General features: G+C 38.7%; 1 protein-coding gene and 1 long non-coding RNA gene across 5 annotated transcripts in view; one reads left to right on the top strand and one right to left on the bottom strand.

The window, feature by feature from the left end:
• Positions 1-11,679, top strand: part of LOC138749265 (uncharacterized) — a 28,563-nt gene extending 16,884 nt beyond the window's left edge. The window contains exon 3 of the long non-coding RNA XR_011348516.1: positions 11,404-11,679. This is a non-coding gene — a long non-coding RNA (uncharacterized lncRNA). The remainder of the gene's footprint in view (positions 1-11,403) is intronic.
• Positions 1-25,551, bottom strand: part of LOC138749260 (nuclear pore membrane glycoprotein 210-like) — a 102,417-nt gene that overhangs the window by 10,787 nt on the left and 66,079 nt on the right. For all 4 annotated transcript variants that reach the window (XM_069910424.1, XM_069910423.1, XM_069910422.1 and 1 more), the window contains 13 exons: positions 25,246-25,378; positions 23,380-23,442; positions 20,740-20,919; positions 16,407-16,487; positions 13,617-13,748; positions 12,122-12,280; positions 10,127-10,218; positions 9,223-9,397; positions 8,437-8,612; positions 4,968-5,188; positions 3,116-3,252; positions 2,574-2,700; positions 1,115-1,261 (listed from right to left, as the gene is read on the bottom strand). In XM_069910424.1, coding sequence (XP_069766525.1) covers positions 1,115-1,261; positions 2,574-2,700; positions 3,116-3,252; positions 4,968-5,188; positions 8,437-8,612; positions 9,223-9,397; positions 10,127-10,218; positions 12,122-12,280; positions 13,617-13,748; positions 16,407-16,487; positions 20,740-20,919; positions 23,380-23,442; positions 25,246-25,378 — 1,823 coding nt within the window. The remainder of the gene's footprint in view (positions 1-1,114; positions 1,262-2,573; positions 2,701-3,115; positions 3,253-4,967; positions 5,189-8,436; positions 8,613-9,222; positions 9,398-10,126; positions 10,219-12,121; positions 12,281-13,616; positions 13,749-16,406; positions 16,488-20,739; positions 20,920-23,379; positions 23,443-25,245; positions 25,379-25,551) is intronic.

The raw sequence follows: 25,551 nt of genomic DNA on the forward strand, positions 1-25,551 counted from the left end.
TTTTGACTATCTGTTGTCATCCCACACGTCCTGCCAAAAGTGAAAAAGAAATCAATGACAACCAATCTGACCAGCTTCCGACAAGTTTTAACGAGCTCCTCTTGTGATTAGTGGGAAAACTGTACATTATTATATGTTCCCACTACTTGAGTAGATTTTTTTAATTGCTTATGTCCAGGAAAAATATTTTAATGTTGCTTTCACTTTTGATAAATAAACCAGAAAATCTGACAGATGTTTGAAGAATGAACTGTATCCATAAAGAATAGGTTTGCCACAAATTTGGCCATGTCAAAAAAGTTTCAATGCCACTTGCCACTGATCTCTGTGAATGTCACCTTCCAAAATATAGCTAGATCTGGCAACCTCGCAACTCTAGGACCTGTGTTTGATCTTGATCCTGGGTGATGATTTGTGGAGTTTTCATGCTCCTTCCTTGTCCATTGTGTGAAGTTTCCTTTCACATCCCAATCAGATGGGTTAATTGTAAATCCCATTTAAGTTTAGAATCACAAATCAGTAATGTGGCTATTCTCCACTTGCCCAGATAAGTGCAGATCCAAAAACACTCAATACATTCAACACGATCCGTGACAAATTTGTCGCTTGACTGAGATCCACCATCATTAAAATTCCTTCCTTCCATCTCCGTTGTACCACAGCTGCAATGCAGACCATTATCTGCAAAATATACTGCAGTTACTTGCTTAGAATGCTCTGAAAACGTTGCCCAAACCCACAAGTTGTACAGTATCATTATGTAGAACAAAGAGAGCAGGGATATGGGGACACCACTACCTGAAATTTCACTTCCAGGTTGAACAGTATCTTGATTTGGAAATATACTGCCATGGTTTAATTGTTGTTGGCTTTAAATCCTGCAACTCTTTATCCAACAGAAGTATGGGGTATGTTCACTGGAAGGACAGCAGTTCTAAAAATGGCATATCACCACTTTCTCAAGGGGATTTAGGGATGGGAAATAAATGATAGCCTTGCTAGTCATGGTAACACCTGAAAAAATGTCATTAGGTTATTAAATATTTTAAAATTGAAATTGGCATAGAGCAGACAGAGATCTCATGACTCGATTAAAGCTTTAATACTAATTTACCTGTATCTGCAATGAATTCAGGTTCCACAGAGAAAACAGAGGCGGCTACAACTTGTAATGCAATATTATTAAACCGCACAGAACAGGCAAGATTTGATTCTGGGTTGAGTTTTGACATAGCTTTAACTTGAGCAAAACTGCAGTCTCCTGGGGAAAATAAAAATAAACTGTCATTACACCATTAGTGTACAATTGATTACATGTACTAGTTAACTACATGTATTAGTTAACAAACACGGAAAAATAAAACATTGTGGTGACATGGTTGGCATAGCAGTTAGCGCAATGCTGTTAGTGCCAGCAATCCGGGTTCGAATCTGACTGTATTGAGTTTGTACATTCTCTCCGTATCTGCGTGGTTTTCCTCCAGGTGCTCCCATTTTCTCCCTCTGTTCAAAACATACCGGGGGTTGTAGGTCAATTCGGTGTAAGTGGGCAGCACGAGCTCGTGTGTCGAAAGGGCCTGTTACCGTGCTGTATGTCTACTTTTAAATTTTAAAAAATGTCGATGCTTTCATAGCATTTAATATTATGCTGGTGGCCAGACCTAATTCAACACGAGCCCTCGGCTTCAAGTAGGGTGGAGGAGGGAAGGAGAAAAAGAAATGGAGAAATGGCACTCCATCAGCAAGAAATATAAATAAAGTTCAATATAGCTGTGTTATAACCACTTGGGAAGAAAGTCCTGTCAATGTTATTGTCATGCACTGCCATGCCAATGTTATTGCTCTGCACTGCCATGTCAATGTTATTGCTCTGCACTGCCATGTCAATGTTATTGCTCTGCACTGCCATGTCAATGCTAATGTTGCTTTCTGTCCATTCTTCTAACTTCACCATTTAAAGTTTTCTTTTCTGGATTAACTATTTCCATATCAGTTAGAATTTTATACTTTCTCATTCTACAATAACTATTTTGCTAAATAACGTGAAATAACATTGATTGCTCAATCTCTCGTGCTTTTTTTAACCAAAGCAAATATAAGTGTCTGATAAAACAAGGATGAGCAATGAAATTAATAATTAATTTATTGCCATGACCAAAACTACACACATGTGCATCAGAATTCTTGCTTGCTGCAGCCAAACAGGTACATTTTGTGTTTTTTTTTAAATTACAACATTATACATTGAATTACCCAGTGCAGAAAGAGATAATAAAGATATAATGTAGATAAATTAATATTCATCATTACAATGGAAAATAATTTTATCAGGTTATGCTGATATAATTCAGTTTCCACATTAAAGTCATACAGTGCTAATGTTTTCTTCTATTTTAAATTCCTTGGTGCAAATTTCCAAATATAAATTCCCAGATAAGCGTGTGTCAGTGGGGGAAATTTAATATTTCTTATGGTGGGAAAGTATAGTTACAGCTCAGTTGAAAATAGCCAGTTTTTAGTCTCTCTGTACAATTTTAGTTGCTCATCTCTGGAGAGGAACAATGAGCACTCACCCCTGAGGCTACTATCTTTGTTCATTGTAGTCACAAGAAATCTGTACACAGTAAAACTAGGAAGGCCGATTATATGTTTGAAACCATGAAAATAAATGGAGACCTTTCCTACACCAGTAACTGTGATCTGAAATGAATATGGGAGAATTATTACATATTATAACAAATCCATGACACAACTCTAATCTGAAAATAGCACATGTAATATATCTCAAAGCAATGTAGACTTTGGTACACTTCAACTTTGATGGTTTTCTATTCTATTTTGACAATTGGAACTTTAAAGGCCACATGAACCACTTAATCAGAATTTTATAAGATGAAATTTGATGAGCAAACCAGATGAGTTTGAGAAAGTGATCTCTCTATCCTCTTAAATTTTTGATAAACTCTTAAGAAAAAATATAGTGATTAAGTTATTTGCTCTAAGAAAGCAAGATTAAAAAGTCAATAGTTTTCTCATAATTTGCTGCAGTGGCTTGCAATGAATGACTCATCTTTATCAGGCACGTTAACTCAAATTTAAATAACGAAAATCTTACCTCTCTATAGGTTCTCACAACTCCTGGAATTTCATAATAGACTGTGGTTGACCCTGTGCCCCTGGTAACTCCCAATCCTGTTGAAGAATCGATCTGGAGAACTTCACTTGTTAATAAATACCAGTTCCCAGGCTCACCTAAATGAATGCTTCAGTTTTAATTTATATGCAAAATTTTAAAAAGATTCAGCAAAAATAATATCACAGAAATAATTTCAACAGTAATATTCAGCATATGTTAAACATTATGAGCAAAGGCAATTTAAAGATAAATATTTATTTTTAAATAAAAGAACTTCAACATGCAGATATAAGAAAGTAAAAAATTGACAACTCCCATGTGTGTGGCATTTTGGGCTAAAATATCACTTGGATTCACTGGAAAGTGTTCTTTCTCTAACAGATGTGAGGATTATAAATGCATTATTGCACCATCTGCTATAAAACAGATAACTTCACTAAACAAAGGGCAGCAGCAGGACAAATGTAAATAGTTCTAATTAGCTGCAACTGTGGCACATGCATTATGGAGCAAACAGCTTCTGTCAAAACTGAGATTCCTAAGATTATAATTTAATTCAACAATAAATGATGAACTGCCTAATGAAATACAAAAGTAGATAAATACTGTATTAGAAATGAACCCAATCCTGCTTAGAGCAAACATGCTCTTCCATGAACTCCATACATTAAGATCGGATCAGTAATTGTATTGGGGAAAAATCCTGCAGATACTTTAAGTCAGAAATAATGGAAATGCTGGAAACGCTCAGCAGGTCAGGCAATATCCATAGAAAGAGCAGCGAAATTAATGTTACAGGTCTAAATCTTTCATCACACAGTGCCTGGCCTGATGAGTGCTTCCAACATGATCTGTTTTTATTCCAACAATAGTATCCTTCCTCTGAGAATGTTGGGGGATAAGTCTTTCACCTTACTTTGCGATAGTGGGGTTGATATTCTAACATAGGATGATATTCCATTGAACGAGAAGAGGGTGATGACTATTGGAATGGCAGACTTTTGGACAAGATCATAAATGGTTCTTGTCTGTCACCTCAGGAAAAGAAAATTAGGCCTCATGATTTTGGGTATTGGATATTGGGCTGGAAAATCCTATTTGTTGTACTTTCATAGAACTACACTAACATTTTGTTAGTACTATGCACACTGTACACCCCTCATTCTCAGATAAGAGTCAGGTCCCACAACAGCTGGAGAAATTTAAATTCAAGTCAGCTACGTTGGTAAGAAAGAAGATTTTTCTCTCCGAAAAATATGAGTGAACCCAATTGTATTTTAAAATAATTCATTAGTTTCACATTTTAATAAATGAGACTAGTTTTAATTTTAAATTTCAGCCCACAATTTACTTGAATTTAACTGCCTTGGTGAGACTCAAATTCATGCCTCTGAATCAATGGTCCTGGTCTCTTGCTGCTAGTCCAGTAACTTAGATATAATGCTAGCAAACTCACAGCCATCTGAGGTCTAGAATTTCAGAGATTTACACATTTCAGCGATTTCAGAGAACAAATGTGCTCTCTTCTCAGTTTGATTGTCTAACGTTATATGTCTGTTGATTTGATTGACTGCATCTTCTAAGCCATTCTTTTCATTATTTTTAACTCCAGAGTATTTGCTCATTCTGCAGAATCTTTCCTTGGAGGGCAAGAACCTTGTTTATTAGGTTAATGCAGTAATTGAAGATGTGGCTATATGATCCCAGGGCTAAAATTTGGGCAGGTGTGTCTAAAATCAATTTCTTGTTAATTTAACGAAAAACATGAAGCTTTGCTATTTTAAACCTTCAAACCAATTGCATTCATTTTTTTTTCATACCAATGACTAACCTTCCTGGTCTACTAGGATACTGGAGAAACAAATCACATCACTCAATATCACATGCTCCGATATATTTGGCCATATTGCATACTGGATAGGTATCGGGATATAGTCTACAATGCCTGGATGCTTGTTGTCCCAAACTGCAAGTATGGTCAATCCTATATTGGCAGCTTGAGCCACATAGGTGTTATTACTGGTCCCAGGTCCAATTAGCAGCAGATCATCCCTAAATTGAATTTAAACAAATACATTAACCTCTCAGGCAAAGAAAATACAATACACATTTTTCTTGTACATACACTATGTGTCACTTTCAAATTATATCCTATCACATTTTTACAGTAATATAATTAAATATATAATTAGGAATGGTAGCTATGGACCTTGGTTGACAATTTTACCAATGGAAAACAAATTGGTTATAATGACTTTAGGATGAACTTGAGCAAAACCATAATCTGTTCTGTCAGCTGAAAGGGTCCAATGTAAAATGAGTTAAGAGAGTGGTCATTAATTAATTTACCTCACTGTATTGGGAAGGGTTGTGGCTATCACGAGGACTCACAGGCTGCCAATCAAGATTTGGTTCTGGCCCAATTATTTGTGCACACCTTGTTGTTGGGATCCATATAAATTACCTGGACTGGACTCTCCAGCGTGCCTGTACTTAGCTTTGGGCCATTAACTGTTGTAATTGGATTAACCCTCCTGGCACTGAGCCATTTTACTCTGCTATTGACCTAGGTTGGACCCTCCAGCACTATAAAGGTGCCATGTGTCTCTTTGCCAGGTTCTTCACAAACATGCTATTCTACTATTGCTTTCCAACATTTCACTATTTATTGTCTCGTTAATCCCCATTAGAATATTGTATTGTAGCATCTGTGCTAACGGAGTGAAGGACGAGACTGACAGTCAATGGGTTTGTGCACAACTCGTGTTTATTTTGACTTGCACTTTTAAAATGTTTGAACCTCCCGCCCCTTTGCACCAGAAATCACGTCAGGGCTACGCCAGCACGCGGCCTGTGCTCATGCAGGTTCCTTGCTCTCAATGGGAGAGAAGACGCACAGCACTCCCTATTTCATCATCTTTTCACTACTTTCTCTATTTTTTTATCAATTAATCGCACCTTCACGAAAAGAAAATTAGAAATCAGCATCATTTTTATTCAACATCTTATAGTTGACAATAATGTATAATTTTCAATACCAATTTCCTGCAACTTCTATTATGCAGATGGTTAAAAAAACCATAAAATAATATAGATAAATTGACAGTAATGCTACAAATGAAAACTTCACCACATCCCTTCAGGTCAGCTTGCAAAATTTGGCTCCGAGTTTATTCAACTATGTCCTCATAAGTTCACCAAAGTGAGCCTTAAAATTTACAGCCACATTAATCATGAAACCAAAGTTCTGAAATATGGATACTGTAGTGATTCACGTGTTTGGCGGTCGGGCAAATCGGCTCCAAGGGTAATGCACGCACCCTCGGAGCAGCTACATCAAAGACAGTGCTGTGCGTTTTCTCTCCCATTGAGAGCAAGGAGCCTGCATGAGCACAGGCTGCGTGCTGGCATAGCCCTGACGTGATTTCTGGTGCGAAGGGGCGGCAAGTTCAACCGTTTTAAAAATGCAAGTCAAAATAAATACGAGTTGTGGACGAACCCATTGACTGTCAGTCACGTCCTTCACTCCGTTAGCACAGATGCTGCAATACAATATTCTAATGGCGATTAACGAGACAATAAATAGTGAAATGTTGGAAAGCAATTCCAGCTAACTTTCAAGAACCAAAAGAATGATAATTCTCAACAAAGTAGGATTAATCTACAGCTTGTCGATTTTGCAGGTTGAATCAATGGTCAACAAAACAGTTTTTATGAAAAATAAACTTAGAACTGCTCATCTGCATTATTGGGATGTGTACGTAACTCAGTAAAACTGCTGTTAGCCAGAGTTCAAGCAACCAGTTGCCTCAAGCAACCTACAAACAACAAAATCACAGAAATATGTAAAAAAAATACAAAGATTAAAATTGATGCGGCACACGGTTAATTCGCCAATTAGTCAACAAGCAATCTCAAGCAAAATTCACATATTTGGCATCTACCAATGACCATAGGAGCTGGATACCAGGGGTTTTATTGAATCAAATTATGACTCCAATTTAAAACCAAAGAATTATTGACATCAAATCGTTCTGATGAACTACAATCTGATAATACCAAATAAAGGTAGCTAAAACAGAGAGTTGTTGATGCCTGGAATGTATTGCTAGGGCTGATGGTGGAGGCTTGGACAAAAAGGGGAATTTAAAAGACTCTTTAACAGGCACATGGATAAAAGGAAAATAGAAGGTTATGAGGTAGGGAGGGTTTACTGTTTTTTTTTTGGGTTGGTATACATGGGTCGGCACAACATCGAGGGCCAAAGGGCCTGTACTGTACTATGATGTTCTAAAAGATCCAGGATGGAATAATCCTTTCTGAGGTGGAGAAGTGACCTCAAGGTAGTGGCCTTGGAGCATCAAGCTTTGTAACCTTAAATTCTCCTTGGTTCATGAGAAGAGTACTCAAAATATACTGCATACGTGACGGCATTGTTGAGTTTAGCTATTCCAGCCAATGGATCGTAAGCTCAGTACCATGATTTTCAAGAGGGCACAGTATTGCAGCGTATAATGCAGCTGCTTCTTAGCTGCAGTGACTGGATTCACTCTCAATCCTCGGAGCTCCATCCCCAAGACATTTCTACGAAACCTAACAAAAGAACGTACTGACAAATTTCTTGGTTGGATCTTTATTTCTATTGATAGTGTCTGCTACTCTGTGTTTAGTTTTAAGTTTAAACAGTGTTTAAATCAAATGCTCCCAGCTTTTACATGGAGTGATCATTTATTTAATTCCCTTTTTCCTTTATGTTAACTGTTAGCTTCAGGATAAGCGTGCTTTAACCTGGTAATATTTTTGGAAAAGTTAAGACGTGCAGTGTTATGAACAATGCTGTGATCTGCCATATGCATTTTGTGAATTTTTTAAGTTGATCTGCTACTGAGATTAAAGTGCAAAGACCAACCCTTAAATGAAGTGGGATAGGAATATTTTATTCTGGAAAAGCAATCCAAAGGCATTCAGGTATGACAAAAAAAAACAATTGGATTTAAACATTGACATCATTCTCCTTGTGAACACCTGTAGAAATTGACCCAGAGTATAGTTTTTATTATACAGTGCTCTAGCATTAATCATGAAAAAGCCAGAAAGGCAGATCAATGGTGTTTGGTGAACATTCTTAAAATATTTCTACTTAGCCTTATTGAAATTAAATTATTCAAATTCGCTTAACATAGACAACAATTTATTCTAAGATAAAGATTTAAATCAAATATGGAACAGAACAAATTCCTTTAATCTTTACTTTAAGATAACATTATCAGGGAAGGAGTAGTCATTAAAGTATTTCTCACCTGTTAAGAGCTAAATATAATTCGGTGTTGTGTGCATGAAACTGGTTTCCACTGAGATCATAAAAGTTGACTGTAAAAGTCAAGGTCATTCCAAGAGGTAGAGCTGCCAGCTCTTCATTTTTGGCTATGTACAATACCGGACTGGTAGCAATACTGAGGTATGCCACTGGAGCCACCTAGTTTTAAAATAGCAATTAATTTTTATGTTGCCTACTGTTAAGCTAGATTACTAACTATTTAAAAAACAAATACAGTAAATTTTCACCACATTCAAGCATGTGGGTGCTCCAAGACTCTGATGAGAATTTATTTATTCATGAGAGTACCTTTTAACAATTTTATAGAACTCAAACAATTTGAATTGCAAAGTTTTGCTACTTTTGCGGGAAGATGGCTATTTTTTAAAATAACAGCACTACTGTACTCAAAAGCACTGGTTTAACCAGGATTGAAGAGTTCGAATGCTCCAATAGTCAAATAACCTGCTCAGCATTGCATTCACAAACAATTGCTACTTAAATCAAGATATTGGAGACAGAATCAAGAAAACAATTTGCAGCTGCTTGATTTTTTTTTACTCATGTGTTCAAGGAGACACGATCTTTATTTTGTGTAATCGCATTACAGCATCGTTATGAACTGAACCTTGAGGTGCACATTATAAACTGTATTTTTGGACTTCATCAAATTGCATCATTAGGTAAAACAATTTTTTATTTAATTGCAGAAACCAAGGATCTGTCCTGTGCTGGGTTTTAATTCACTATCCAATAGAAAAGTACTTACCCTCACTCCAGTTACAATGGTTTGGTTCAATCCAAAGTATTCTCGTGATATTACTGTAAGGGCAGAAGAACCAGTTTTGTGTCCGGACATCAAAAGGCCATGCCCATCGTCCATAATCACAGATTTATTATTCAGGCATCTGCGTACTTCATAACTGACAAGAGCTTTACCATCCCTAATCATTCCAGAAAAAAGAACTTTAACTGTACCTGGCTCTGTGTTATCTTTAAACTTTAGTATTAAAAGAACAGTGTGTCAAGCAAGAAAGAAACAGCAATTGTTAGAATTCCAAAAACAAATTTATGAAATATTATTGTTTTCTTTGGAGCAAGTTGGTGCAACATTATAATGTTGGCCTTCATCTGAAAGTTAGACTCACCAGCCCACACTATGCAGAAGAAAACTTTCTAACTTTGGTGGCTTGGATGATTGAATTAAGTTTGGTTTGGGAAATGAAGAACAAAATTGCAACAAATTTAGCGTGAGATAATACAGTAAATGGCTGAACTAAGGGGAAAATCAAGAAAGTGAATGCTATGTTAGGTTATAACTAGTGCACATAGTTGGATTTAACAGATAACATTTAACACCAGTATACTCATCATACTTGATCTGGAATGCTGGCATTCGTGTCTGAAATAGAACGTTCTGTTTACTCTGTTGAATGCAAAGGTTTAACACAAAACCACGTTTTGTTTCCAAAGACAAGTCAATTTTGTGTTTGACAGTTCTCACTCACGTATATCTGCCACTTACTGCACCTCAAAGTTGTTGCTGAGGAGGGTTTGACTGGTATTGTCATGGACACAGTTACAGCCCATTACAACTTTCCCTGGCTAACAGGCTGGGGGGTGAACACTCTCCTCCTTTTTTTGGTCTTTTCCCAAGAAAAGCAAAAACTCACCGAGATGTTTGTAACTTCAATTGGGAATTTGGTGACATGAGTATTTCCTCTGCTGGCAGAGAGAGAGGCGAAAGTTGTAGTATTTCAAACACCTGCAGTAAAGAATCAGAATTTATTCTCATGAAGAAGGCAAACATTCATATTAATAAAAAAAAAGGGCATGAAAAAAGTAAGGCAGCGTCTTTGGTTCATTGATTATTCAGGAATCTAACGGTTATGGGGAAGAAGCTGTCCTTGTGTCGTTGAGACCTCGTCTTTAGGCTCTTGTACCTTTTTTCCCGATGGTAGCAGAGTGAAGAGGTTGTGGCATGGGTGGTGAGGATCTTTGAGGATAGAGGCTGCTTTTTTTAAGACATCGCCTCTTGTAGATGATAGCAAAGGAGAGCACATTATCCAAATACAGTGGTCCCCCCTTATCTGCAGTTTTTCTTTCTGCGGTTTTAGTTACCCACGGTCAACTGTGGTCCGAAAATATTAAATGTTAAACCCTAACCCTAATCTGCCTGCTCGTCACTTAGCAGCCGTCTCGGTTATCAGATCTACCGTCGCGGTACCCTTTACACATTTATGGAATGTAATACAGTATATTTGATCTAATTGATCAATTTTATTATTAGTTATTGTTGTTAAATTTCTTATTGTGCCTAATTTATAAATTAAACTTTATCATCGGTACTTATGTACAGTATAGGGAAAAAAAGGGTTAAATGTTTATTTTAAATAGGGTTTGGTATTATCCATGGTTTCAGGCATCTTCTGAGGGGTCTTGGAACATATCCCCCACAGACAAGAGGAGACTACTTGGAAAAAGAACACATAAAAAGATGCAATCATTTTTCAGCTTTTGGAAAGATGCTTTCCAATTATATTTATGGAGCAATAAATAACTATGTGGATTTAATCAGATCATATTCCATAATAAATCATTTACTATGACTACATTTGTTGTTTTACTGAAGTTCAGTAAAACTCCTGGTATTCGGCACCAAGAGGAATTGGTAGATCCCGGATAAGTGAATTTTCCGGTTGCTTGAGATTGCGTGTTGGCAAACTAACAGTGAGGCGTACAAATTTTAAATTTCTGTATCTTTTATCTATTTATTTCCTGTGGGTTTTTTTTTTTGCCGGTTGCTTGAGGCTGCCAGTTGCTTGAATTCTGGATAATAGGGGTTTTATTACACTTAAATTAAGATAGATTCTACTCATAATTTAGATATGCAAGAATTCTGCATATTTTATGTTAGAAATTAACAATTTTATCACCTAAAAATTTTAAGCTGCATTGGATCAGTGAGGGGTTCTGCGGCTGAAGAACACATAGATGGCAGGCTGTTGGCAACTCAGCCAACACAGGCTGTGGGCTGCTGGTGACTGCGGTCGAGGGATTCACACAAGGCAGCAGACTGCTGGAGACTGGTTCAAGACGTATCAGGAATTGGAACCGGGATGCAAGAGGGTGCCAAGGGCGCTAAACACTTCCTGACTGTGTCGGAAGTTCGGATCTGGAGCTCGGCCTGCTGATGGTTTGGACTGGACACTGTGTGGCTGCGGGAGCTGCGGCCTTGCTGGAGGTGAATCCATGAACACTTAGTGACTCTGAGAGGACTCTCTTTTGTTTCTCTTTCTCTGACTGTCAGGCGTATTAAGCAATTTCTGCCAATGGTGAATATTGCACTGTTTTTATTTCATGATAATAAAGAAATCTTGAGACTGAACGTAATTCATGTTTATATATTTAGCACAAGGCTGTTCATTGCACAATGCAAATAGTTCAAGAGAAAAAGCTGAGTTTTTATGCTTTCTAATTCTCCCTCTCACTGCAATTCTGTTGGTCACAAGAGATCATAAACTCTAGTACTAATAAAGCCAATCATATATCCTCCACATACTCCTATAAATTAGAATTTGTAAACACAGTATATAATTCAAGAGTTGATTCCAAGTTGACTACAATTATTATTAAATTGGAATGTAACAACAAACGTATACAAGTACCATAATCTGAATCTCATCAGAAAATATGTGAAGACTTCCTTCAAATTGTCCAGCAGATGGATCCTGAGCCTTCACAGTGACTTTCAAACCTGTTTTCCCTTGTGCTCGGCTATACAACAGCATGGCAAAATTATGTTCTGTGGAAAGCTGCAAAGAAATCTATAAAGTAAGCATTAAAACATTAGTATTATTCAGATGTGACAGCATCATTTCAAAATCTGTTCACTACAATTTAAATTGAATCTTATTAGCCACATATCAGCCAAGTTTCATCAGTTTGCTACTTTTTCAGTGGAAATGTTAAAGAGAGATATTCTGGTCTGAATATAATTGGTGAGTCCAAGCATGCCAGGCAAGAGATTTTTTTTATAATCAGAAAGAAAATCTTGAATTCTATGCCTTTCATATCCTCTGGGATAGTGTACAAAATGATGATCAATTCAGAAAAGTAAGAATTTCAAAATGATGACATGAACTTTGCAACATTTATTACTGTGAAACTGTTCCTTCGGTGATATACACCATGAATTTGTCATGGAATTTAATCTGGGAACAATGAGGTTGCCAATATTCAGTGTTCCAAAGCAGAATGGATTTTTTTGAGACTTCCCAACTTATTCAAAGGAAACCTGTGGAATGATGAAACTTTCAGGTATGTACAAGCAAGTTTTGCTGTAAAATATTCTGAAAATTTTATATTTAATGCATAAAATTTAACAAATTAAAACAATGGAACGGTGATTTCCATATTTCAAAACTAATTTGAGATACGATTTACAATTCCTTAGATAAGTACTTCAATGTATAGATTTTATTTAATTGAAATGTTTGCATTTTAGCCTGAATCTGAATGTGGATGGTAAAATATTTACAACATGATTAAAAGTTGTGCCTTTTCTTTCCTAGTTTGCCATTGGTGAGAATTCTTGGATATGATTGGTTGCTCAGTCAGGCTAATGACACCACTGTTTCTGAATGGCTGGGATCTCATTATATTGATGCCTGAACAGATTCTGTATAGAAGTCAGTAAAGAGGACTCAGTAATTTTCTGATTTTAATGGGTATCAATCTAATTGCCGGTTTGACAATTTTCATGCCAAAAAATGCCAAGGGGCATAATTTCTTTTAATGGCAGACATTCAATAAAAGATTCACCCCAGAATGCTATTGCATATGGCTAAGTTACTTGGGAGGAAATTATATTCATCTGTAAATGAAGAAATAAGAATAAGAATACAATGATCAGCTTTCAAAAAGAATAAAGGAAAAGAACCTTAAGATTCCCAGCCTTACATATAGTTTATTTCTAGAATGAAGGTTTTTAAATATCTAATTATCTTATAATGACCAAAAGCAATCCATGAAAAAGTCATGTATATTAAAATTGATAATACTGAATGTAATGGTTTGTTCAGTATTAAATGTCTAACATGATGCACCTGGCTGAACTCATGAGTATAAAAATTTGTTGTATGTGAGGAAATGACAAATTACCTCTGAGTGCCTGGTGATGAGCTCAATGACCTCACGTTTTGTTGTTGACCAGTGAAATGTCAGGCCGGGTACCCCATTACCAAAGGAAAATGGAGTCTGCGAACTTGTGGTTCCTGTCACATATACTGGCACCTAAAGAGGTAAAATATATCACACTTTTTTCTTTCTTTCTTTGGCTTGGCTTCGCGGACGAAGATTTATGGAGGGGGTAAAAAGTCCACGTCAGCTGCAGGCTCGTTTGTGGCTGACCAGTCCGATGCGGGACAGGCAGACACGATTGCAGCGGTTGCAAGGGAAAATTGGTTGGTTGGTTATCACACTTTACAGCTCATGTATCATATGTGCAGAAAAATAATTTAGATTTTGAACCAGTTTGCTACTTATCTCTAATATTCTGAATACAGAACTAATTTTACTGTAAAGGCTAAAACAAATGTTCAAAGTTTTAAAGCAAAATTTATGCCTAACAAAATATAACTCGGAGGTCTTAACTATTTTGAAAATTTTATTGATTAAACTAAACAAATGGTTTTCTTTTCCATTTTATATAGAATATAAATAATTCAGCAATCCATTTCATTATGATTTATTGATTCTAAAAATTGCCTTTAAAAACCAGTCTCCCACCAGTGAAAACACCTAGACATCTATACTCATGTCCATGAAAGATTGTGTTTCAAGAATATTACTCCTCCTTTTAAACTTCAAATAATATAGAATCAACTTTACTTCTCTTGTAATCTTAATCCCAGGCATTAACCTTTGTGATCTCTTTAGAACTATCTCCAATGTTTACTACATCCTTTCTTAGATAAGGGGTTCAAAACTGTGCACAGTACTCCAATCTCCCTATCGCTGAACTGCACTACTTTACAAGACAAGATAATGTACTATTTGTGCTCTTGATTACTTGCTGCACTTGCCTTCTAACTTTTGGTGATCCAGTCATGAGAACTCCTGGATCCCTCTATACTTCACCCATTTACAATCTTTTTCTATTTATATAACCAAGTGCCTTCTGGTTCTTCTGACCAAAGTGCATGACATACTTCCTCACATTAATCTCCATTTGCCCCACTCTCAAAATTCTCACCATAACTTGCCATTCCATCTATTTTCTTGTCATGTGTTTATGGTAAATAATTTAGGGCCAAAAATTAATCTTTGAGTACTTTCCTGCCGTTACATGGCCTACCCAGTCTCCCCTTAATTTCTTGTGTTCCACTTCAGTTAGATGTGTTTCCTGCACGAATGCTATATCTATTTTTTCTTTTTTCAGTAAATTTAATAGCATCTTCCTTTTGATTTGGTTATGTATTCCGTTAATATTTATAGTCATATAGTTCAACATGGCCATCTCATACTTTGTTTGCGTCTCATTTCCGCTTCCTCACCACCACCTTTCCCCTTTTCCCCATTTCCATTTCTCAGTTATCTTTTTTTGAACGCACTGTATGACAACACTTCTAAAACATAAAATATTTCAACCATTTCCACATCTAAAATTCCCTTAACCCCAAGTGCCCCCCCCCCCCCCGCCTCTCTGAGTCGCCCCTCGACCCTTGCCGGGCAACCACAACTCCCCTCTCCATTCGGACTGCGAACCCTTTCGCAAGTGTCAACTGATTTCGCCGTGACTGTTATTCTCTTCCACCCAACCCCCTCTTTTATCTTCTCATTACATCAAAGCTCCCCCTCTTTTCTTCTCTTTTCTTTTTATTTTTTATTTATTTATAACATTTTTTCAACCCCTCCTTCTCCCTTTTCTTATCTTTGAGTACTTTCCTGATGATACATCCTACCAACCTGAAAATAAAGCTAACTTTGTGTTTTCTACATGATCACCAATTTTCAATCCATGCAAACACTTCGTTTTTTAACATTATACTGGCCCCAAATTTCCTTACCAGAAATAGGATTGGAACATATTGTTTCAGGGAATATTTACAAGTGAATTTTGAGAGCTGGTTTCCAGCCAGTTTTATTTCTACATAATTTTGATTGGAAATTGCATGCAAACCCCAAACCTATCCCTTTTCACTTGATACTGGCAGTATGGCGTTCAACTATGTACAACATTTATGTGGTATTACTTCGCCTAATTCTCTCAAAATAAATGTACTACGTTTTATTAATTCACCAACCTGACTAGTTTGGGTTCAAAACATGTTCATTGGCTGAATCCCCTGGTGCTACTTAAACCTCTGTAAATCTATTCAGTTTCTACGTATAATTCTTGAATATGAATTAAATCCCATTATCATTTTAATTAAAAAAGAGAAGAAATATTTTGAAATGTACAAGAAGCATCTTACAGTACACTTATGAAATTTAAACAATTTTGGAATCTAAACATCAAAATATCTCACGATTGAACCGCGTTCAGACCTATGCTTCAGAGATTCAAGAAATTTCATGTAAATCAGAGTGTCCTCTAACCCTGCATTATCTCCAAAGTTAACCTTGCTCACGTCAACATTTTCATCTGCCTGCACTCACCTAATCAGGATGAAAAGAGTTGGCCTTACTGAGCTCATTTTGCCTCTAGTGGTTTGTATTCTGTCTCCAGAATTCATTCCATTAATTTTAATTAAATGAAATTTGGTGGCAGAACATGATATGCTGATGTATCTGATGACCTGGGATGAATTTCCAGGCAATTGTGCTTTATTTTACACTTTTACCTTGGAAAATAATTAATTTTGTTCTGAATATCTTTTATATAATTGAATATTAACAACAACCAATTATTTAAATTTAAATAAATTACAGAAAGGTAACACACTACACCTGAGTTCTAGTCCTCAGTCTGGTCACTGGTGCATGGATTTTTATCCCTTTTAGACGAATCACTTCGACAGACACTTCATCCTTTTGCAAAAAATATAACTTGAGTTATTCAGAAAAAAAAATCTCACATTTGTGTAGCCTATAAGATACTACAGGTTAATCTAAGATTGTATGGATTATCAGATTGTATGGAAGCTCTCATACAAGCTGACAAACAAATCAGTGACATTTTACATATAGGTGTCCTTCCAGTGGCAGAAAGAACATCCATCCTTCAGAACTGTTATAAAATTTAGGCTATGCACAACAAGATATTAGATCTAGCTGCTCTGCAAATTTTCAGAAATGGGTGCAACTGGTTTCCATTTAGTTCAGAGATACAGCACGCTAACAGGCCCAGGAGTCTGCGCCACTAAAAAATAGCCAATTGATCTACTAACACGAGAGGAAACCTGAGCACTCCACAGACATGAGGAGGATATACAGACTCCTTCCAGGCAGTGCCAATGTGACTGACACATTACGCTTATATAAAATGTTGAAAAATGATACAGTAAATATACAATCAGATCTCCCATTTGCCACCATAAATGTTGCATGATAGAAACAGAAGATTTAGAAGAACATATCTTTTAGGTGCTCCCTTGTTTTACTGCAGATGTTGCATTTCGTGTCAGTATACTAAATCTGTACTTCATGAAAATCATCTATTTATTAAATTTTTGTTGGAATGTATTGTCACCTTGGCCTCACATCACAATGCTGAAATACAGGTCAATTAAGGTCATCTTTCTGTACCAATCTGCCACAGAATTGCTCTCAGCTACTTTTATCCCTTCCATGAGTATTTTTGAAACGAGAAACTCACCGTAGATCAGATTAAAAGAAATAGTATTTTACTTTGAAAGCTGAGTAGACATAATTTCACCAGAGAAATTATATTACTGAATGATCTTCCAGAAGGGATAGTTGCGGCAGAGTCCCTTCTGTCATTTATGAGAAGGTTGGATGTGAGGGGGTTGGAGGGTTATGAGCGGGAGGGGGAGCTAGTGGAGTTGTTCAAGTGAACTGGCGTGGACTTGAAGGGCCAATATGGCCTGTTTCCGCGCTGTAAATGGTTATATGGATGTTAACTGTTTAAACAAATGGATGTCATCTAATAGAATTTTTGTGCACATAACACGAAGAATAACAAATTAAATAATCCTTCTAAATTACTATTTAGGTACTTGAGGGAAAATAATGTGTCGAGTTACAGATGATGGCGCTGTCGGAGCCGCAATAGCACTAGCACTGACGCTGGACCTACGGGAAGCTGAGATGCAGCACTTCCGCAGGGCCTAGTCGACTGCCGTCGGCTCTGCATGGACTTTGAACGACCTGTTGAGGGAGTTGACTGTGGTTTTATTTGAAATATAGAAACTGTTGGTCTGTGCCCAAGATGGCAGCAGCCATAAGGGGCTGAAGACTCTGCAGAAACAGAGGATTGGAGCAGGGCACCAGAGGACAGGAAGATCAACCCCTCCCCCTCCTCCCGGTCTGAGGAGAAGCAGGGACGATGACCCATGTGGATGGTGACCACGGCAGTGGACCAGTGAGGGGGCACCGAGGCTGAGAGACCAGTGCATGCAGTGGGCTGCTGGCGACTTGAGGTGAAAAAACCGTGGAAGCTGTGGGCTGCTGTTGGGAGACTCATGCCGGGCTGCAGACTGCTGGAGGCTGCCTCGAACCGGCCAGAGGGGTACCTGGTGACACGCAGTAAGTAACAAGAGAGGCTGAGACTGAGTCATTGATCTACAATGGACAAGGATCTTATCCTGTGCTGTGACCCAGGCTTTCTGGGGAAGGGTCAATGTGTTAGAGGCTTTATGTAAGGTCAAAAGAGGGAGGGGCCACAGATAGTCACAGGACAGGGTGGAACCAGGTAATCAGGAATACAGCAGTTTATAATCACCCCTTGTATTTTTTATTGTCTGGCGGGGTGACATGGGGCACAAAGTCTTACAGGTAAAGCTGGTTTGGTGGCTTGATCTTCTGTACGGACAGGCGGAGAGCCGTTTGTGGGATTGGGACTGGGGCTGCTGTCTCATCCTGGACCTCTAGTGCTGCATCGGCCTGCTGGGGGCGCGATGGCTTGGCCAGAGTGACTGAGGTGGGGGGGGGGGAAGGTACAATGGTACATAACGTGTGTTCGTGGAAGGAGGGGGGATGCTGCTTGGTGGGTGTGCTCCTCAAGGGTCCCCATGTGTGTGATGTCCTGGCTGGAGTTTGTTTTCTCGCACCCATTCGGGTAGGCTACATACATGTATTGGGGGTTCACGTGGAGGAACTGAACCCCTTCACCAGGAGGCCGGTTTTACGGCCCATCACGTGTTGTCATAGCAGGACTGGCCCTGGAGATGTCAGCCAGGAGGGTAGGGTGGTACCCAACATGGTCTTCCTGAGGAAGAAGAAAATTCTTTCATTAGGGGTAGTGTTAGTGGCAGTACATAGCAGAGATTGAGTGGCGTGGAGCATCTCTGGAAGGATCTCCTGTCACTGAGAGACAGCCGGTTAAGGAACTGCATGTTGCCAACCGTGGGGGAGAGAAGATGGGTATCATATTGCATAGTGACACTTTTCAAGTGTCATTTTTTAAGCGGCAGAATGGGTCTCCCCAGAAGTTGGCGTCGTCCAAGATGGCTGCCCTCATGTGGTGGTGTGGTCGTCCCCAGAAGATGCCGGTGTCCAAGGTGGCGTTTGCCATGCTACTCACATGATGGTAATGACACTGCAATTGGCATACTCTTATGTTGTGGCCCTTCTTCTTGCATCTCTCGCTGGGCAGCGTTTTTGGGGGGGGGTTTTGCCTGGCCACAGAAATAGCACTTCAGGTTCTCTTGGGAGACAGTTGCTGTGGTAGGCTCGATAATTGGGTGCGGTAGCAGACCAGTGGCCTGTGCACCCACGTCCCAGGATGGCAACCCTGTGTGGGCCCATTCATAGACTACCCTTCTGTGTTGCGGAGGGCAATCTCCAGCGACTTCGCAAGATCAATCGCCCCCCCCCCACCCCCTTTTAAGTCTAACCTCTGGTACACATAGTCAGACGTGATGCCTGCAACATAGGTGTCCCAGAGCATGTTCTCTGTATTTTGGGCAGCTGATATTGCCTGAAAGTTGCACACCCGCATCCCCGAAGGCCTGTAGGAACTCATCGTCCAATTAGTCCGGTCGCTGTCTGCGGGTGGTCAGAATATACTTCGTTAACTTTCTCCATGTATTGTCCCTTGCTTCCACGTACATGGTAACATCACTGATCATTGGGAACACTTGGGGTCCAACCCGGGAGAAGAGAAGATGCAGTCTTTTTGCGTCAATGGCCACGATGTCGGCTGAATTTTGAAAGAAGACCTCGAAACAGCATAGCCGGAGTTCCAAGCTGTCTGAGGCATCAGGTGACTGTGGATCAATCTCCAGCTTGTCAGGTTTCAGGAGTTGGTCCATTATTAGAGATGAAAACAAAAGAATTGTGAATAAAATTGACGCACAGTAAATAACTTAAGAGGCTGAGACTGAGTCACTGATCTACAGGCTTTTATTCACAATGGACAAGGATCTCATCCTGTGCTGTGACCCAGGCTTTCTGGACAAGGGTCAAGTTATTAGAGGCTTTATACAAGGTCAAAAGAGGGAGGGGGCTACAGGTACAATCATAGGATAGGGCGGAACCAGGTAATCAGGAATACAGCAGTTAACCACATCAGGTATCGGAACTGGGATGTGAGAAGGTGCGATGGTGCTGAAGGGTTCCTGACGGTGTCAGATGTTCTGATCTGGAGCTCGGGTTGCCAGTGGTTTGGGGGACTGGACTCTGAGTGGCTGCGGAAGTGGTGGAGGCACTCGGGGACTCTCTTTTTGTTCTCTCTCTCTCTGACTGTAAGACTACTGTAGGTAGGTGCTTATGCAATTTCTACCGGTAGCGAATCTGCCTGCTTGCAACAGGCAAAAATATCATGTAATATGACACTGTTTTATTACTATAATAATAAACTGAATTTTGAGAATGCTTGAGCGAGCTGCATTAACTCACTGAGCTAGTTGGTGTTCTTTTATGTCATTTTTTTATAACAGACTTTTTTGGTGGCATTGTATAATATTGAATGCAAACACTCCAGTAATAGATAATAGGAAAATCAAAAGTGACTTATTGGTTTTTGATTAAGAAAAATGGCAATGACCCTTTAATGCATAAAATATATGATAAATCTTTACCACAAGTTGTGCCACAAATTAAAAGCTAGGTCTTTGGATAGAAACATGTTAACAAATTCAAAGGGAAAATGGAACACTACCTGAGAAAAAACAACTACTCTTCCTGTGTCATCGTCAACAGCCTGGACAATACCAGTCACTTTTGCAGTTCCGACCACCAAGGCGGTAAGCTGTCCTAATTTATTTACTTCAGCAATAGTGCAATTATTTATAGAGAAATAAATGTTCGACTGTGGTTGTGGACCACCTTCAGACATCACCTGCAATTAATTGCAACAAATTAGAAGTGTGCAGTGCTTGTAAATAACCCTCAGAATTATTTTCAGGTAAGTAATCAGGGAAGTGCTTCTCAGTTATCTTCACAAAACTAGTCCCTTGTGTTCCCATATGTGCAATAGAGTCTAGGATATGTACCTGGGACAACCATCACATAGAGGAGTCAAATTTCTAACAAACTTTCCTTTTGCTCTTCATGTATTTTTAATTCCAGTGGGCAGGGGCTGCAGAATTGCTCTTATATTTTACTTTCCTGATTTTTTTTTTTCTCTTTGAGTGATTATTTCTGTTGGTTCTGCAAACTGATGGCACCAGGTAAATGTGGACATGAATTGGTGTTCTGCTTTTCCTTGGAACACTAGCATCTTTTGTTTCATCATGCAAAACAATACATGTCTTTCTCTGCTTGTATTTAATATTTTACCTGTAATAATGCGCAAATTAAAGCAACAGTTCTCAGTTATAATGATTAGAAAGCTGCAATATTCCTGTAAACACCCATCTGATTCACCAACTTTCAGGGGAAGAAATATGTTGTACTTGCAGCATTTTCCAAAGAGAGAAGCAGAAACAGAACCAATGCACATGGTTGATACCAAATCTGACCTTGGAGCTGCTACCAAATTCTCAGCATTCTCTGGTTAGCATTTGTGGGAGGGATGGTAGGCTAGGGTAGGTGGGTGTTGTTGAGTTACAGTGTTTTCTCTCTGCAGATGCTGCCTGGCCCTGAATGCTTTCTCGCATTTGTTGTTTTTGTTACAAATGTCTAGCATCTCCAGTTTTATTTTGCTTCTCAACCCTCTTTCAACTAAAAGTTACACAAGTTTAAAAAAAACACCTATCTTTCCACCTTGATCAACCATAACTAATACGCAGCGGAGCAAGTCTTTAATCCCACTTTCCAGCAAACTCCTACGTTGGGTTGAATCGGGTACTATAAAATATGATAAATGTCCAGTTCTACCTTTTGGATATCCCTGCTCTGGATTTCATTTTTTTTTACTGTTCTTTCTCAATAACTGCTCCAAAAAACATTACTTCTCTCAGATGTGGCTGGAATTGTTGAGAACTTACACTATTTTCTGTTCATATCTGTTTCCAGTATCTGGGATCTACACAACTAAATGAATGCAATGAGGGCCTCAATAAGGGATGAACATTAGTGTGTTTTGCCAAATGAATATGGAAAATTGAGCAGATTTAGCACAGGTTGTATCTTTGTTCTTTCTTGAAGTGCATTCTGCAGCTGACTAGGGTCTTTAGAGCACATTGGGTAGGGATCAATGCTCCCCGACAGTCCATATGTTTTGTGTCAGTTCTGAGATCCTGATCTTCAAAGAGCTTACAATTATGCTGAACTATTGAAAATGGTCCTCTTTCAGTGGTGGCTTTGGAGATAAAGGAAATAGGTCATGACTTCCACTGTATCATCATAAACTTTTATTATTGAAGAACAATTTGAGGCAGTGAGAGAAGATTGGTAAAGGTCATTTATCTTGAAGGTATTCAATATAAGCCCCATCTGATCATATGTTTCATTTTTGAATGAATCAACGGTGATTTGTACTGAAATCAGAAAATGCAGGAAATACTCAGCAGGTAAGGCAGCACTCAATTATTTTATTTCTCTTTTCACGGAAGCCACAGGGTCTAGATAGATAGTACCCTCAAGGCTGATAATGGTAAATAGTACTCTCAAGGCTGATACTCAGGTCGATGGTGTGGTGAAGAAGGCATTTGGAATGCTGGCCTTCATAAATCGGAGTATTGAATTCAAGAGTAGGGAGGTTATAATGAAATTGTACAAGGCATTGGTGAGGCCAAGTTTGGAATACTGTGTACAGTTTTGGTCACCAAATTATAGGAAAGATATAAACAAAATAGAGAGAGTGCAGAGAAGGTTCACGAGAATGTTGACAGGATTTCAGGGTCTGAATTACAGGGAAAGGTTGTGCTTTTTTCTCTGGACCGTAGAAGATTGAGAGGGGACTTGATCGAGGTGTTTAAGATTTTAAAAGGGACAGACAGAGTCAACGTGGATAGGCTTTTTCAATTAAAATTTCTTGACGCAGAGGGTGGTGGGGATGTGGAATGAGCTTCCGGCAGACGTGGTCGAGGCGGGATCATTGGTTACATTTAAGGAAAGACTGGATCGTTACATGGATAGGAGGGGACTAGAGGGGTATGGACCGGGTGCTGGTCAGTGGGACTAGGAGGGTGGGGATTTGCTACGGCATGGACTAGCAGGGCCGAACTGGCCTGTTCTGTGCTGTAAGTGGTTATATGGTTTATATGGTTATAGATCAACTGGGAAAGTGGGCAAGGAATGACAGGTGAAGTTTGACCTGGCAACTAAGAATTTCTGCATTTTGGGATGTTGGATGCCTTTAAGTTCTGTATTAATGTAATAAATAAGAGTTCTAATTTCACTCGGTGCTGCTAACCTGTATCAGGCCACCAACGATCAAGGTCACTTTTCGAGGGATTAGTCTAAATGGTGGAAATACCTGGAGCCAAAGAAAACTGCACATTAGTATGATGTGAAATGTATATTACAAAGCATGACATCCTTATTTTCAAAGCACAAAAATATTTTCTATCTAATTTATTACACATTTAGATCACATAGCCTTATTAAGAAAATCAGAGGGACATTTTTCAACTGAATAACCTAGATATAAACTTGGACTTGGCTTGAAACTACCAAAAATCAATAGTTCAATAAAAGTCACTCTTGTCCTATCTCAAAAATGGGTCAGGCCCGAAACATTACATTTATCTTTACCTCCTACGGATGCTGTGAGACCTGTTGAGTTTCCCCGGCATTTCTGTGTTTCTTTTGCAATCACAGCATCTGCAGACTTTCATGTTTCACTCCCTCTTTTTGTTTCAGCCAGGTAGAAGTAGTTTCTGGCCATTTAAACCATGCCATCCAATTACACCCAAATTAACCTACAACCCTGTAAGGTGGGGGAGGGGGGGGTGGGAATAAAACCTGAACACCCGTGGTAAATGCACGCAGACACAAGGAGAACATACAAACTCCTTACAGACAGCACCGGGTCACTGGTGTTCTAATAGTGTTGTCCTAACCGCTTAGCTAACCATACTGCCCTTAAAAATCTTACTAACTTCACTTTACCATGTACTATTTTAATCAATATCTGGGGAAAATGTTTTGTTTTTATAACTGTGCAATGTTTTTTGTGAAATGTGAGTCTTGAAGGCAACTGTACTGAGATGGGAGTTTTATTAGCAGCTATCCTGGCTAATGTCATAGAGAACAGGAACATTACTGCCAAGACAGAAATGACTGCTATAATGACCACAAATCTAATACCAAAACAACATCGGCTATTAGAAAGGAAGATGGAACTCTACAGATGCACCATCAATAATCACAAAAGTTATAGAACTGACAGGCTTTTATTAACTATAGACTGGAGCAGCCACAACCTCATTGACTCGTCAAGGCAGAGTGAAATGGGGAGCATGCAAAGGGCTATGGGTAAGGATCGGTTTCGGGAGGCGCGTGTAGCGAGCAGCAGCCAAACATGGCTTAACAGTGGTTTACCACATTACCACAAAGATCATTCTTTAAAAAATTAGCACTAGCAGGATGCCTAAAAATAGGCAAAGAGATTTTGAAAGAGGGAGGAGTTCACCATTAAAGCCCAATACCTCAAACATGATATTCAGAGAGATCATGTTCAGGACCTATGCCTAGTATTCCCCCTGCCTAGAAAATCAGCTAATGGCTCAGATATTTGGTCTTATCAATATTTGGATGACATAGGGCATTGCAGCACCAACTAACAGATATTAGTTCGGCAGAGTGCAAATTTACTCCAGGCAGTAGGTTTCCTGCCCCATTATTTCTGATGTCATCCCTCCCAATTTGTGGTGGATCAATGGAGGTAAAACACCATTACTTTCAGAAGTAAATTTGCTAGATGATCACAAGCAGCAGCTTAGTCAATGAGCAAAAAAAACCAATCTTTTGGAGGAACTCAACGGATCAAGTGGCATCTGTGAGAGAAAAAGTAGGGTCAATATTTCAGGCCTGAACCCTTCATCAAGACATTGTGGGTTTTTTTTTTTGCTCCAGATTCCAGCATCTGCAATTTCTTGTGTGTCTCCACCTGAGGCAAAGACTTTGTTATTTTGCTGTTCAAAGCAAGTGACCTGCCTCCAGTTGGGACTCTGCAAAAACACTGTCATCAAGATTCATTGCTCTCTGCTCAGAAGCTAAAGCACACATGTACTAGCTAACTTGTATCTTTCAGAACCTGCGAGAAAGACGTACTCACCTCAATCTGACGTGGTGCGGAGCTCAGCTTTCGACAATTTCTGTCCCTGACAGTCGCTACAAGAGTTGTCTGTCCCAAGGCCACAGCTCTCATAATATAACTTGCAGAATGTTTCTCCAAGTTAGAAATTGCTCTGATTTTTTTAAATTATAAAAATATTTTTCATTTACAACATATTTCAACATTTTTCCAAAACTACTACAAACAAAAACAATCAAACATGATTCTTTAATCTGTCTACAACTACTGTTTGCACAATTAAAATTCAATTGTAAAAGATTCTGCAAGAAAAAACCAGCCTTTTTC

Source organism: Narcine bancroftii, chromosome 14 (genome assembly GCF_036971445.1).
Source record: "Narcine bancroftii isolate sNarBan1 chromosome 14, sNarBan1.hap1, whole genome shotgun sequence".
NCBI classification, from domain to species: domain Eukaryota; kingdom Metazoa; phylum Chordata; class Chondrichthyes; order Torpediniformes; family Narcinidae; genus Narcine; species Narcine bancroftii.